Raw genomic sequence first — 17,052 nt, 5'->3', positions numbered from 1 at the left:
GGGTTGTGAGTGGGAGATATTAGGGTTATGGGGAGGGATATTTGGGTTGTGAGACGGAGATATCAGGGTTGTGGGGAGGGATATTAGGGTTGTGAGTGGGAGATATTAGGGTTGTGGGGGAGGGATATTCGGGTTGTGAGACGAAGATATTAGGGTTGTGGGGTAGGGATATTAGGGTTGTGAGTGGGAGATATTAGGGTTGTGGGGAGGGATATTAGGGTTGTGAGTGGGAGATATTAGGGTTGTAGGATGACGGATGTTAGGGTTGGGGGATAAAACATATTAGGGTTGGGGGTTTCGGACGCTAGTTCGAGGATTTTATCACCCCCAACCTTAGTACACGTCATTCACACAACCCTAATATATGTCATCCCCTAATCCTAATATCTCTCACCCACAACCCTAATATTGGCATACCCTACTCCCAACCATAACCCTAACCCACTTCCAAACCTAATATTCCGTAGCCAACACGAAAAAAAAAACGAATTTATTTTTCCGTTTATAAATTTTGATATGTTTGATCTCGGGGGTATATCGGAGAAGCGCCGGATTATCTACCCGCAATTACATAACCACAAATAAAATAATCACACTAGATCAGTGGTTACCAGCCGTCGTATACATATTTACTCATATTCGAGTTAATATATATATCATCTTATATAGATTTGAAAATGTTCGAATAGAGAAAGAACTGGTGTTGTAACGATGATTCAGTATTAAATTCCCCCTCTCAATCTCTCACTGTAACGATATTTGCTGTGCATGTCATATCGTTCACTAGCCAGTGCTCTATTTATAATTTCAAATTCCTAAGATCATTCCACGACCCGCAATTCCCTCGAAAACCTCGGGAAATAGGACGGCAAACATTCCGTACTGGTTTTGAGTAAAATCTTGATAAATCACTGTTAGCCAATCAAAGTTGGTCTGGATTTTCATTTATCGCCGTGAATTGTTTGATAAGAATCAGCACAGCAGTATGCATTCCTATGACCAGTGGCCACTATAATATACTAATGGTCACTCGTCCAGTGACGTGCGGTCAAATTAGGCATGTGAGGCAGTTCCTCACCAGTGAACACTGAACAGGATAACTAAATGAAAATGGTGGAAACCTTCAGTGTTAAAGTGGAAGCGCGAAATTCAGCTGACAAATGACAGCATATATGGTAGGCATCTCTGTAGTGCAGTGGTTCTCAACCTTTTTGTGTTCGCGGACCCCTTTTTGACCGTCACAGACCCCGCGGACCCCCTCAAGTTTTCGTTCAAAATTATCTCAATTATCGTGCAACCGTCATCTGTCTTGTGCAAATATTAATTGTAGGCTAGTGAGAAATAGCCACAAAATGACTTTTCTTGAAAATAACTCCATACTATATGTGAAAATTGGCTAGGCTTTTATTATTTCGAAAGGAATTTTCCAGCTGTATTTATTGTATTGGAAATACTCGTCTTCGATTTGATATGAATGAGTGCCAAAATCCATTTCCAGTTCCACAAAGATATATTGGTGGCGAATGTAATATTACCGCGTAACGCCTCCGACGACAGCATTTGTTGTGAGTTTTTAATGAACATATCACGTCCAGCCTAGTCATTTCTATCTAGCATCTTATATTGAAGTTATTTAGTGGTTATATCATACACGAGAAAATGGATTTCGTGGCGAGGTTTCAATTCCTTCATTGGGGCAGATTAAGAAAAAAATTCAGGAATTTATATTTCAGACGAATGGTTACCAATTTGCTGAGACTGATAACTCCAAATCCAAAATGTTTTGCAAACTTTTAGAAGTCACCTTGCTTGACCTTGCTATCTCCAACATTTCATTTTTCCACAAACCCCAACAAAAATCTATAAACAACAATAGGTTTGCATCAGCAGGCTGTTGACAAATTGACAATTAAAATGAATTTGCACATTCGGATATTTTATCTCAGACGACCATTTCGATGATGCGAGTCCTAAATTCTGACCAATTATGAAGCGAAACTGGCTCATGCTTTTCCTAATTAAAATAAATAAAAAGTAGGTTGACGATCATTTTAAAAATTTAGAGGCTTCGCAGACCCCCTGAAAATGCTTCACGGACCCCCGGTTGAGAACCACTGCTCTAGTGGTATAATCAGGGCCGTAACAGCACTTCGTCAGCCCCCCCCCAAACGTTGGTCGTGGGCTCCCCACATAATGATGATGAACCGAACCTCTGGGGGCGAAGCCCCCAGACCCCCTCATGCTATCCCTTGTTTACCGTTATAGCCTACTTGTCATCTACATCGGACGCCTTTGACTGGGCCAGCTTTACTCGCCTAGACGCGCGAAGCGCGAAATATTTTTATAATTCATGATTGAATAGGCCATTATGATCGGGAATTGCATATATATTGCTATTATTTTTATCCTCGCACTGCTCACGTAATCAGATTTACAGGATAGGTGTGTTTGAAAAGGTAGGACCCCTCAATAATAATTAAACACCTTCGGGCGAATACCCGTTGGCAGGATCAAAACAGCACTTCGCCAGGCCCCCCAAAAAAACTTGGTTCTTGGGCTACCATAGGGTGATAAACCTACCCCCAATCACGTTGTTCGCTTTTGCCACGAAATTTGCCGTGCTGTGTAGTGAGCCAGCGCTAAGCGCGAAAATTTTCGATAAATCATGATAAAATCGGCCAAAAAGATAGGGAATTGCACATCTATTGCTATCAATGTCTTGTCCTCTCTGCTCACGTAAACAGATTTACCGACAGAGTTGAGTGAGGTGTCATGGAAACTGTAGAGCCCGTTGGTATATGACTCCGTAACACGATGTTATTTAGTGACCTCCTGTCTGCTATATCAAAATATATACAATCGCCCAAACGTAGGCTACTACAGTAAAAGACGCACACGATTTCAAATTGGTATTTCTTCACTGGCATATAATTTTTCCCTGCGGGATGGCATTTGTCTTGTGAGGCTCAGATTGCCAAGACAGGAATATTCGGCGCCAGTCATTCAGGCGCCTATGGACAATTAAACCTATTTGTATTTTGTATATATAACGAAGTTTTCGGTCAACATAAGGGCGGTCCGGCGGTTCGGCCAAGGTTTTCTCGCTGCCGATCGTCCTGGCCCACTTCTTGGATGCGCATGTTACATGGCCTAAAACTTTATATGTCTTGGTAAATCGTGGCGCGGTAATGACCAATGCCGCCATGCTCATTTCTATAAATCTTGCGTATTTTTTCTTGGGGGAAGAGTACTCAAAATTCAAGACATTTGGCGACTTGAAAAACTTGGCGAAAAACTTTTGAAAAAGTTGCATGAATTTTCAAAAAATACTCTATAATTTATGCTAATTCACGAAATAATTCTGGGCCCCCTTTGAGCTCGCCCCCCCCCCAATTGGGGGTTTTGGGGTGCGGCAGTTACGGTCCTGGGTATAATATAGTTTACTGATTAAACTCCAGCATTTGAAATCTGATTCATCAGAACAGAATACATTGGATGAGAAGTTCACAAATCAATCAGAACGCGTAATTCACGAAACCGCTGAATTCGTACGCTTAGTTATGTATTTCCGTTTGAGGGAATCGGTGGTATTACTGGATACTGTAGTCACAAGTTATACAACGTCAAGTGTTACACAAACTTACAATAAATAGAAACCATCATGATCTCAACATGGTCAAACTGCACACAGTAGATTTTGTGAAAGGGTCAAGTAAAGTGGCCGGTCGCGGCCCGCGGACTGAATTTCGAGCACCTCTGCACTCGATATATCGGTTGATTAAACCAGTGGTCGGCAACCTGTGGTTAGAAACTTGTATGTCACTGCCTTATTAGGCACCCTTTGTTGACCTAATAGTGCAGGGGTGTCAAACTCAACTTGATTCATACCTTTAGATCGCTCGCGGCCAGGACTGGGCAAAATCGAGTACCTGAGTGATTCGATTCTGAATCACGTAATATGCTTCGAGTCGAGTCGAGTCGAGTAATCGAGTACCAACAATTATGACGTCATAACAGAATGTTATGCGTCAAAGTTCAATATGTACCGTCTATGCCACCACAAAGAATATAATGCCTGTTATCCATCTCATAAATGATACTTTGGTATTTTTCGGACCATATCGATTTCATTCCGCTTGGTGACAATAATGTGAAATTATCATGACTTCGGAAATGTGCTACGTCCAGTAACCTTCGTATAGGTTCGTACTATATGTTTCGTATGCTACGATACCCCCAATCAAGGTTTCAAGGCTCCAACAGCGAAAATTAGTATCGAAACTATAATTTTCGTTGATAAATTAACTTTCAGTGGCGAGGAGCGTATGATTTCAGTACTCGAAAAAATCGTCTTTTACTACTCGACTCGAATCATTAAAATTAACACTCGATTCAGATTCGAGTACTCGAATCATTGTGCCCAGCCCTACTCGCCGGCCGCACCAGGCAAATCATTCCAAAATCTTACCTCAAAATCCAAGCCCTTGTTCTTTACTCGAATACTTCATTATCACGCCTGTGTTCACTGTACATGACAGTATATTACGTTGTATCAGGCCTACCGAACATTGGGCTCTGTTGTACTAACACCTTTATTCGCAAACAATCGAATTGGCATAAGTACAAGAGTGGAGGGTTGAATATTTAAAATAGCGACGATATGGTATATTTCTATGATCCCTTTGTTTTAAAGTCGTAATCTGGCGTTAGCCCTGTATGCGTTGTAAGGAATACAATTTAACTACAAACTAGAGCAGGGGTTCTCAACCCGCGGCCCGCAGACGTATATCTTGCGGCCCGCGACATCTTTCATTATAAACGCAATTACTCCTGGCACAGTATTGTTACATATCAATTTAGCTACTTGGCTCTCTTATCGAACCGTATCGGTTTCGTTTCATTACTCATTCTTTGATGTGTTCTGGTTTCTTGATAGATGCTTGAGTTTAGATTGTTATTGTTTTGAATCGGTATTCGGCTGGACTCTGGTTCAAGAGAATCCCGCTGCGTAGTAAACCTTTAAGAGGGTTTCACACACTGCGAATAGTTTGAGCAGAAACAAGGACAATTGGAACGAGAAATTAAACGGCGTGGGCAGGGTTTGTAACTTCAAGTGGGCAATGAATTTGCTTTCTTAGATATAAATGGAAAACCGATGTGTCATATTTGTCGATGAAAAGAAGCAAGCTTAAAATGATACCACGTCTGTTTCTTCGAGAGTTTCATATAGGCTATCGCCTGATCTTAGAAAAACGTTGCTAGCTATAGGTGGCAAGCCCAGCAATCTATATTTCGGGCATTGTTAAAATTGGCGGCGACGTTACAGACGCATCGTTCAAAATTGCTTGGATCGCTAAATCTAAGATATCTGCCAGAGAAGGTGTGATTTCAATAAAACATTACCAGACTGCGACTATTCGCTGTTGCCGGAACTTAGTAGCAAAGACAACATGACCTGACAAATTTCGAAGCTACAGTTGTCTGATTCAACCGTGACCAGAAGAGTAACAGCAATGCCAGTCGATCTTTATCATCGCATGTTCTGAAACACGTTGCCGCGTAGACTACTTTAGCCTAGCATTGGACGAATCCACATACTCGACAGACATTGCATAGCTAATTATCTGGATGCATGTTATCGGAGTAGACATAGTATATTTGCAGAGGAAATGCGAAAAACATCAACTTGAAAAAGCTGACTTCTGTAACTATTAGTGCAGGGCTCCATCAGCCATGGAAGGCAAGGAGAGAAGGTTTGATTGGTTTGCTCAATGCTCAGAAAATACCCCGAACACCAGACTTCTTCTCAAATCACTGAGAGTTCAAAGTAATAATGGCCTTTGTAACGAAAGAGTGACCGTAATTTCATACTTACTCGCTCACGCATTGAAACAGAGAGTTCGGTTCTCTGGTGTTAGGGTTTGCGGTGCATATATACCTACTTGGCAACGAATGTAATGCAGGCTACATGAAGGGATTTACTTGCGCCGCTGGAAGATATATATTCTCACAAACAAAATAAAAAAACAGTCACTGTAAACTTACTAACGTTGTCCATTAATGCTTTGGAATGCATAAAATGTACTAAATGCCCGGTAAATAGGCTACAGTAGACTAAATGTAATAGTAGCCCATAAATACATGGTAATAATATTCTGCGGCCCGCAGCGTCTTTTGCTGTTAAAATGCGGCCCGTTGCACAAGGGAAGTTGAGAACCCCTGAACTAGAGGATGACCGATATTGATTTTGGCAGGCCGATAACGATTATCGACACACTCACTAGGCCGATAACCGATATCATAGGCCGATATTAATATAGAAGCAGCAGAGAACCAGTTCGCCAAAAATATTATATATTTGGCAAGACAGCACTGGTACATGCCACAGAAAGATGAACAGCAAACAAGCGTATTGGCCATAGCTGCGCAACCGATGGAGTATTCACACTCTTTCTCTCTGCTGTTGGCTGACACTCCAGAAGTCTTGGCGTGTCGTTGACGCGTGACGGGTAATGACCGGCACAAAAATGCATGTTTTTTATATAAATGATGCGTATTTTTTTGTTTGGGGCGCTACGGGTGCCCATATAAAAAAAGGCTGGGCCTAAATAAACGCTAAATCGCGCCTAGCGCGAAGAAAATTCCTAGCTATCTTCCTTTTTTTCATTCTATCACTGTCTTTTATCATTTTGAATTGGTGGGAATCGAATCGCACTTCCAATAAGTTATATCTATTATAGGGTTACCATAAACGTGTTCTTTAAAAAGGTTTGTCCTCTTTTTTTCACAAAATTGAAAGTGTCCTCGGAAGACGCCTAAATGTCCTTATATTTTTGGGATTTGTACTCTTTTTTCGGAAAAAAAAGTATTAAAATGCCATGAAAAAGTGGCTAATAAGGGAGTCGATCAAAATAACGAACTTTTTTTATTTTTTAAAATTGTCAACCCCGCAAAAATATCGTAAAAAAGCGGGTGTTTTTGGGCAGTCCAGTCAAACTGATGACCATTTTTTAGTCAACACAGAAGTTTTGGTGGAAAAATTTCAAATTCACCAGTTTTTTTAGCCGGTACTAGAGCTTTCAGAATTTTTGAAAAGTTTCCTCTTTGTCGGATCTCAAAATATGGTAACCATATCTAATATCAAACCAGATTATTCGAATCGAATCGACAACGTAGTTATATCTCGGGCACTTTGTATTACCCATCCTCACCTCATGTTTGGATTAACAACGTCAAATAATCATGTTAACTGACTCCCATATACCATAGAATTATGACTAATTCACGGAACAGGCGCAATTGTTGCTTTATTTCGGAAATTTAAATAATTTTTAATTGTAATTATACAATACTAATCGGAAGGGGACATTCAAATCGGCTGTGAACCGATTTTGCTCCTCCCTATACGTTAAAACATCAAAAAACCACGCCAATGCTTTCATTTTTCGTAGTAGACGACGCCAATATATCAAGCGTATCCTTGCTTGTTACGTTACAATCACAAAAGATTATGCAACATGCAGTGAGATAGAACATACGATGAAAAACATGCTTTTGGTTAGCATTATGATAATAACACCTATAGATGAGTGCTTTCTGTGTCACAATTCTCCGTTTTTGTCAATTAATACATGTTATAATTCATTACTGAAGCCTTTTATCGTGCCCCTGAAAATGCTCTGCGCCGCATCGGGGGCCTAGGCCACAGTTGAGAACCCCTGTGCTATATAGCATCGCAAAACATTTATGATATTAGGAAGACTGATTGGTGATTCTGTAGATTGATGACCAATCAATACAAACTATGCATCATTCTGTCTAACGCCCTAGCGGAAACTGATACTTCTTCGATGCTATTCCAATTCAGACTTCTGGCTGAGATCGGCTGGAATAACTGCTATCAATAACTGTTTCAGCTCAACTTATGACCTACCCTTCCTTGACTAGTGACGGTGCTAGCAGCGATAACTTTTTGACGGCTATCCGTCTCGGCCTTTCGTTATATTACTCGGAGTAGGAAGTAATTACAGCCTGGAAGTAACAATGAGCTCCCGTCGTGATGTATACGGTATGTCTTATTCTCGCCGATATACAAGCACTTGAAATGTTCCAATGAAATAGAAGAATATTTATTTTCGTTGATAAAAACTGCAATCGTTCAGCTGAACTCGTCTGGTACGCGATGCGCGTCATTGGCATACGCGTGAAAATATGTACGAAACTGATACGCCGTGTCGTATAGATCTGGCCTAATCAATAAAAAAAAATAGCCATGCGAAGTACAATTGTACAGCCAAACGGTCGTCTTTCAGTGCGTTATAATAAATATTAAATGAATTGTCCATGTTCACAGCCTCCATTTGGTTTTGCGGGACATATACAGCGCCGTATAGATTAGCCCATCGGCGTCTATTACTGTTATTTTTCATCGCAATTCCCCACTCTTTGTTCATCTCCGTCAGCCCGATGAAGCATTTTTAATCGGGTGAACTCTGCGCCTATTCGTAGACTCCGCTCATCCCCGATTCTAGGAAGACATTTACCGCTAGGAGAATTCTTTCTCTCGGCAATATAACTTATTTGGATGTCCTCAGGCGGTAAATCGATTCACACCGCCGTTCGTCGTCGAAGTAGCAGAATATCCAGGATTTATTTGCATCATCTGATTGTGAGAAGAAAGCGTTTCTAAAATGAGTGCCACACAGACCGGGTACTTGAATGTTGAAGCCTTTTATACCTGTAGCGCGCAAGGTTGGCTGTGCCAGGCGATTCTGGGAGGCTAGAAGCGTAAAATTCGGCCTCATCCTATTATCGATGCGATCCCGGGAGTAAGCGGATGCGAGCTGGAAGGAAACGAGTGCTAACACGCGACAGAACATAAACACACACATTCCAAGACGTGGATGATATACACAAATACAGTACAGGCAATAATACATCGCTGGTCGTCACTGAGTGTATTTTCACCTCGAGTAATCTCAGAACAAACGACATTGCCGCGAAATGATTAAGTTAAACATGTAGCATTCATCGGTAAATTGCTCATGCGATCAGCACATTACTTGATGCGATGAGCATTCCTATATCGAGGTAATGATGACGCAAATTACACCGCGACGATATTGATTTCGATAAAGGTGGATTTCGATTGTGCTTTCGTAGCAACGCATATGATGCATCATCTTTACGGATCTCGATTAGCAATCGTTTCGTATACATATTTAGGTAGAGACACGAAAGTAATATTATTCACCTCGAACGGACGTGTCTTGGTCAAGTTGTAGGTTTTCATTTTGCGTTTGTAAATGTAGAAGACAAGAAAAGTCCCGACGACCGAAAAAAATAGAATTACGGCGATCGAGATGACGAGAATGATCCACCAGCTGATTCGCGTGATTCCTGCGAAGAAAATAACCAACACATATAGAGCAATCCGGGAATTTCAACTCTTATTTTATCGCGAAAGTGAAAGAACGACGGTGTAAGCGATACCCAATTTAAAAACCGGTCGTATTGGGTTGGGTGCGATCAGAACTACGATCTAAACGACATGTAAAACGGGTAATCCCATAATAAAATTGCCGGTAACATATTATTTCATATCATTCGATCTTTTGCCAGCCATTGCCGCGTAAATGCGGTCAGCTCAATTGCGGTGCCACGAATATATATATAAATAAATATAGTATATAATAATACGGGTCGCAGCTCATATGAAACATAAACCAGCTTGGAAAAATCGGGGGTTCCAAATCCGTAAAGATGGAAGCTCTTTTTAAAAACAATCCCTACCTTGTTTGTCGGTATCCGCGGTTTCACAATACACGCCTTTAAACCCCCTGTGGCATTGACAATACGGTGTTCCTGGGGGTTTCGAAAATATTTTACAAATCCCGCCATTCTTGCACTCGACACCGCAAGCCATGAGTTTTTCTATTCGTCCTAAATTTGAAACTGGGACCGTGAGAACTGATATTTGACTACAAATTACAGGCACATCATACTTGGCCTGTTGGCGTTTCCAGATCCTCTCTTTTTAGCCTGTTGCATAACGAATTTGGAAAATATCTTCGCAGTATTGTCTATTTGAGATTGTTGCGTTGTCGTAGTAGTTTTTTTCTGTCTGCTTGTTATGCTGAACGACTTGAATACTGTTGGTGATGATTCGAGTGACAGTGTTGTAGCGGATTGTGAAGGGTCTGATTCCGCTGTGTTAGGCTCGATGGTATTAGCTGACAACGATGACTCTTTCGTCAAAATCCATCTGTTTGTGTCTGGAATCGCTTGCGTCACAGACGGAATTTTCGTGGCGAGTACCTTGTCGTCCACGGGTTCATTTCGTGACCAAGCAGATTCTGTTTGGATGGTAGATGTAGACCACCCAGCTTGTTTGTTGTCGAGATCATCCGGCAATATTTCGTCTTCGCTTGGTGAAGATAGCTCTGGGAAATCTTTCGGAGATAATGAAGTAACTGGTGCACTATCATTAGAGGTGTCATCAGCTGTCGCAGGATTTCTAGTCGATACGTTTCCCTCAGTGTTTTTCGGAATCTTTACGGACGAATCGGTAGAATCGGTTGGTTCGCGGTCGTCTGCTATCCTTGAAGACGCCATGGTTTTCAGAAGTTGCGAATTTTTCATTGTATAAGTAGTTGGATTGGCTCTTATGACTGTCGAGGCACCGTATTGCGTTTGCGTAAAAGGTGCTGTTGATGAACGTCTCGGGGAAGACGTTACCTCTGCCTTTGAAGTCGTCCTGGTATCTGTTACATAAAGGGGTAGGGTAACAAAAAGAAAGGGTTTGGGTATGCAGCTGAATATTGGGTTGTATAGGTGCTGCACGAGGTACAAGTACATTTCGCGTCCTCTTGTTTCATGAGACCCATACCAATATGTGTTTGCTTGTGTTGCTCGTTAGTCGAGGGAATAATACACTAATAACACTCGATATTATTTTTATATTACATCAAACCAGCAAGCACGTATAGGTCGATCGTAAGAATGTCTGCCTATCGCGATTTTAAAGAAAGCTATGATGTGCCTATAATAGCTTAGATCGGAGTCAACTCGGATAATCGTTTGGTAATAGTTACATAATATATTACAATTGGGTTTGGTGCACAAATAATAATCTATATGATGCACTCGTTAATGTTAATACAGGATAAACTAATTTTTGCAGGGAAAATCGATTTTGAAAACACTTTCTTTCCTTTATTAAACTAACATTGACTTCCTCGAAGGATGTCTCTGATTACGTTTCAATTTATCTATAGATCAAATTCATAACGCGAACCGTTGCAATGAATGGAATCGGACGACTAATCTGATAAGTGCCATTCACCCGAGGGGTAATTTCTAGTTGATGAGGCAGATCTTCGTAAATAAAAACGCGCCGTCGTCTTTATTATCGAAATAAAGAATCGTAACGGGCAAGGTTTTTTATGACGCTAGTTTGGTTTATCGCCTGACATCTGACACAGAAATTCCTTGAGTTGACACAACCCATTACATGATCACTACTGATTGATACGATATCGCGGGTATACAGTGGTCATCCGCTATATTCGTGCACCTGTTGTAAACGGATTGTGGCTATGTGTTTGTGTACATTTGTTCAAGAAAATTAAGCGGGTTTCTGCGTGAATTATCACCAGTTTGTTCAGAGATACCATTCAGTAACGAAGTAATTCTACTTCTTTTCAAGTACTGAAGTATAGGTTTTTCCTGCTTGTAATACTTCCTGGAGTAGTTATGTTTTTGGACTATATCTACTTCCACTGCGTGCCCACAGTCTTCAGGCAAAACTTTGGATTTTGTAAAGTAGAAAGTAGTTTTGCTTGCTTCTCCTAGATGAGTAAAATATTCATGACAACTGTGCGAAAGAGCCCCCATGCATCATGTTAAGTGAATATATTTTCGAAAACTGCACCTTTTTGGGGTGTCATTTGTCATTTTGCGTTGGACGCGAAGATGCGTCATGTAGTTCCGAAAACAGCCACTGACTTCATCCACCCCACGCCCCCCGATTAACTGCTACAAGTATGTGACCCATCGACCAAATCTACTTCCTCAAGTGCTTTTCGGATTTTCTACTTCTACTGGTAGTAGTTTCGACTAGTCTTTCAGTAGAAACTTACGGCGTTACTTCTACTTGTACTTGAGTAACAACGCTGCCTACTTTAGCCACCTCTGGTCATTTACGTATTACAGTGGATGAGAAACGACAAATCATGTCGATTAGGCCCCGAAACGACCGCTATCGATCCTAAAATTTCCAAATGCACTTAATGAGGGACAGAGAAAGTATCCGGGCTTCTCCGGCTAAATAGTGGGGATGCCACATGCAGATGATCGGTGCTCAATTGTCCGCACAATGAATTGGCTGCAGTGACACGCCGTATGCCCTTCCTGTCGCAACCTAATGAACCTACACCCACTAGTCCAGTACGCGTTCTTGGGGCCGAGAGTGGTTTTCTTAACCAGCGTCTGGGTTCTTGTCAGTTATAGCCAACAGGAATCGAACCTGATACACATGCTTTGCGAGACCAGAAGTGTAAACCATATGTAATCCACAAATATTAAATCCACACCACCGCGAGGTCAATATCACAACCGCACATTATATGTAACATCTATCCAGCAGACTTATATATACTTTGCATAGGCCGCATCACATCAGCCACAGACGACTCGAAAGGGCAGTTACCTGGCCTAATTATTTCGACGTGCGAGTGAACTTCCGAGGGAGCCAGCACCACGCCTTCGTCATGTCTTGTTACGTTCATCAGAAAGCACTGCTTCGTGAGATGAAAATAACTGAAGGATTTGCAAGAAAATCTGAAAGAAGAATACCGATTTGTTATCGAGGTTCGTTAGCGGAGCGCAGAAGCGTTTACTTTTTAATATAACAGCATTCACGGAAACATCCATTGTAACTTTTGATGTAGTCGATGTGGTCCTGTCTCGTAACGTGTCGCAGGTAAGCTTTCTTGAACACTCGGTATTTTAATGTGCATTGTTCTATAATGATAATATATAATATCGTCCTTAAATGATTGACATTATAGTATGTATAGTAATGGTGAGGAAATTTTGGTATAAAATTGTGTATAAGTAATGTGTATCCTGTATACATTGAAGCGGAAAGGAATGACCGGAGCCAGGCACGCGAATTGTTATAGTAAATTTCGTTTTATTCAAATTTGAGTGTGTAATAGATTGCGTGCTACTCTTGATGCAGAATGCAATATTTCGTGACTGCAGAGAGTGAGATTATAGCATCCTCTTCAATTTTCGAACGGCTCAAGTATCATGCCAATGTAATCAACAGCACAAAATGCCATGTCACTAAACTATTCTATGCACCATAGGCCTATGGCCGAACTCATCAACGTCAATCGTCATTATGTCATTCTCTATAAATTCCGTTATTTTACTGTTACTTTATTTCCCTCTATGCTCATTAATTTCAATTACCGAACGTGAACGTGAATAATATTTTGAAGACAAGATGCGGTGTACCTCGTCTGCTTTTTCGAAGACCGCGTCAAGTACGTCGTTATACAATAAAGAAACGTTGACTCATTTAACTCGATATAGAATGTAAGGTAGATTCATTCCCACTTCTACTTCCATCAGATAATCACCTAAGTGGATCTGAGATCAACAGCCTAAAACTGCAAGAGCGTTTTCCCATGTCTGATGGATATAATCGCGTTCCTATCCACAATACCTTTACTTGAACCTGGTGCCAGTGACAGTGGATGTAGCCTACATCAAACACGCCCTCTGAAATACACACCTATGTTTATTCAGTAAAACTGATGCTTTCACAAAAAAAATTCGCGGACAATTTCATTGTATTCTTGCGAGAATATTATAATGTTACAACCAATCTGCGTATCGAGCAAAAATGTAGGTTCAGTTTGACCACATGTAGAGGCAGTGATACAATTTTGGGTCCAACCATAATACGACAAAGCGAAAAACACGAACAAAAAAGGTCGTGCTACAAGTTGTAAGATTCGTAATCATAATAATCATGAATCATAAGGAAAATTGCTCTGGTGCACAAGACCGTAGTAGTCGAAACACCATGACTACCAAAAACAACAACAGACAAAGCAATATGTACCGAATAAGGAGTGATTTATACTGCTTTTAAGGGAGTGAGATCTCACCCGCAATAATATAAGAATGCAATATCTATTCACAAAGTGGTTGCGGCGTGATTTGTAGCTATTGTGGCATGTGGTTCCGAACGAAATTTTAGGAACGACAACACCTGTTTTAATACTGAAATCACGTCACGTGATGTCATGAGTGGAATGACGCCACACCCTACCCAATTTGAAATCCTATAGAAGCAGGGCTATTATATTCATGATCCTTGAAAGTTACCCTATCAATAACGCTGAGTCATACCTCTATCTCCTCTATTTTCAAAGGTGATCAACTTTGTTGGCGCGGATTGAGTTTCACTGTCGGTACGACGGACGGTAGCGGACTGGCAGACAACTTGCTGTAGCGCCATGGCCCAAAATGTAAATTGTAACATGCTGTGAAATGAACACGGACGGCGTAAGCCTTACTCCCTTACTTTTTCGCCTTAAATCGAAGCGAAATTGCCTTAAAAGACTTCTCGTCCCAGCGATCCTTATCACTTTGTCCATGAAGGTGGAAGATGTGAAAAAGTTTTGCTGATTATGAAACTCCCTAATGTTTACCAATATGTGCGCGATTTAATCGCAGATGTTCCCCGCGCAATCATGCCCGATATAACGACGATGATGTGCGGCCCGCACATCCGATATCACTCACGTCGCAATGTCGTTGCGGGGCTTATAGTTGATTCGTTTTACGCACAAGAGATTGCAGGTTATTGTTCGCACTTCGATTTCGAAGTGTATAAGTACAAATGTCCGCGAACGCTGTCATTATCATGGCTATTGTCGTGATGATGTATCAAATCGCAGTATCTCGTTAAATATCGATTTCACCTTGAAACCATATTGGATTGCGACTTTTGTCTTCATAACCGTCGAAATAATCCTGCAAATCTTAAACGACAGTCATTTGCCGATAACATCACAGCGACCAACATATTTTCTGTTAGACGAGGTATGTTTCTGCGAAATTCAGTTAAACCGTAGCCTTACAGACAAACAAACTCAGTGAAATCTATTTGCAAATATTTTGCTGTTTTCACTGTTGTGATTGTGATCTCGTGACGAAGTCAACTTATCCGGACGGTCAGGGCCTACATGTTTTTCTCATGGTGTTTCGACGTGGTTATTTCACACCAAGCCTGTATTCTATTGACTGTTACTGAGCTGTCGTCATACAGAACGGCGCACTTTTATTTCTACGTCTCAATGAGACGCTTACGGGGATCGGATGGCAAAAGCTCCAATATATAGGAAGGGATTCTGAAGTGGACCTCGGTCGGACTCGAACCTACGATCGATTGGTGTTGCAGTGACGGAACATACCACTACGCAAATCGCCACAGTAATAGGCTCTACATTTAAACACTAAGCCTCATAATACGCGTTTTGGACACACTGATGATACAAAGTGTGTCAGGCTTCATTGGACCAGCTGCTTTAAAATCCAGCAATACAGCTTACTTTAACGATACTGCATATGTAGAAACGATGAGATGTGAAAAACATGATAACTTTCAAATCTTAGAACAGTTGGCACCCTACTCAAGTGCGAAATAAGGAAGTTTTAATACTCTGTGACCTGACATATAATCGACATGAAATTCCAGTTTTTCCATATTATTTTTCATTTCCGCCGGGTTATCAGATTGTTTGTTCTGTCATAATAATTGTGAAATCTACTCATTTCACAGCCTCAGTTCAATTTAATAACATCATATTCAGCATTTGCCGCCCACAGGGCCGAAATCGTTCTGTCAATTTGCCATCCTGTTTGTGTTTTCACGAGGAAAACTTGACAGGAATCACACTCGTTATTCTCACTGCACCATGAGAAATAATTTTATTTAGTATGTTGCTACATCACTAATATACTCAAATATCTAGTGCATATTACATATAATGCTAAATGCTAATAACAGAGGATCCGCTCTAGCAAGCTAATACTATACCGGCAACTTAACTGTCGTAATTTGAGACGGCTGACACGCATCCAAGTCGCACTGTCTGTAAGAATTTTAGGACCCTGATATAGATAAATTCACTCACCTCATTACTTTTGTCTTCGCAGTAACTCCTCGTAAATGAAGAAAATTGCATTTTGTACAGTAGGAACTGGTCGAACGCCGATCGTTCATAATCCACAGTCGTTTTACCGTTATAGACATATTCTAATCTGATCACGTATAGTAGAGATCGGGTTCATCACACCAGGAAAAAAAATGATGTTTCCATCCTCACATGGTTCTCGGTTTTATGAGACCAGACATATATTTTCCGCTTACTCCAGCACTTCGTGAGTAATCTCCCCAAAATATCAAAGCAGCTTACATTGTCTTGAGGTCATGAACGATTAGACGTTTTACAAGTTAAGTTTAGCTATACTCTCTCAGACACCGAGACCGCACAAGCGTATTGTCAATCTTTTGACGTGACCGAGCAGTGAGCATTCAGATGAATTTCAAATATACTTCATTCCCAGAAGACAATCTTAAAACTATCGACAGAACATGGTCGATATGTAGATTTGTTTTCACCCATTGCATAGTGCTCGTCTCCAATAAAGGATTTACTAAAACAGCGATCTTGCCCGGGGGCTCTTGTGCCAGTCTTTATGTATACAATAAACAACATAACACCTCGCCGAATTTACGATTTTGATAATATTCAGCACTCCAGAAATTCCTAACTGTCTGATCGCGACGCATCCGAATTTAAAATACATCAATACGGATGGTATATTATTTATAGGCCTATCAAAATACTTGAATAAACTATGGATGATTGATGGGCTACAGTACACCGAAAACCCCGACATCAGACTACAAATTTACAACGAAAACACATGTAAGAGCGATATGAATTTGGTTTCGGAGTAGCCATA

At 40.9% G+C, this 17,052-nt stretch overlaps 1 protein-coding gene across 1 annotated transcript; it reads right to left on the bottom strand.

The window, feature by feature from the left end:
* Positions 1–8,107: 8,107 nt before the first annotated feature.
* Positions 8,108–16,622, bottom strand: LOC145433964 (uncharacterized). Its single transcript, XM_080311219.1, has 9 exons — positions 16,218–16,622; positions 14,428–14,561; positions 12,900–13,023; positions 12,710–12,840; positions 10,005–10,763; positions 9,793–9,942; positions 9,254–9,399; positions 8,738–8,843; positions 8,108–8,662 (listed from the first exon to the last, which is right to left on the bottom strand). The coding sequence occupies exons 1-9, from the start codon at positions 16,334–16,336 to the stop codon at positions 8,577–8,579; spliced, it is 1,755 nt and encodes a 584-aa protein (XP_080167345.1). The 5' UTR covers positions 16,337–16,622; the 3' UTR covers positions 8,108–8,576.
* Positions 16,623–17,052: the final 430 nt, after the last annotated feature.

The sequence above is a fragment of the Botryllus schlosseri genome, chromosome 2 (assembly GCF_051294905.1).
Source record: "Botryllus schlosseri isolate E-star chromosome 2, Bs_hap1, whole genome shotgun sequence".
Lineage (NCBI taxonomy): Eukaryota > Metazoa > Chordata > Ascidiacea > Stolidobranchia > Styelidae > Botryllus > Botryllus schlosseri.
Note: the sequence above shows the minus strand (reverse complement) of the source record. Positions and strands in the feature narration are given on the sequence as shown.

Coding starts and splice junctions, on each gene's coding strand:
- LOC145433964 (XM_080311219.1), bottom strand. CDS start 16,336: ATGTCTATAACGGTAAAACGACTGTGGATTATGAACGATCGGCGTTCG. Junction 8,844..9,253: donor CCAAGACACGTCCGTTCGAG/GTGAATAATATT, acceptor GTTTCCTTCCAG/CTCGCATCCGCTTACTCCCG. Junction 8,663..8,737: donor GCCAACCTTGCGCGCTACAG/GTATAAAAGGCT, acceptor TCTCACAATCAG/ATGATGCAAATAAATCCTGG.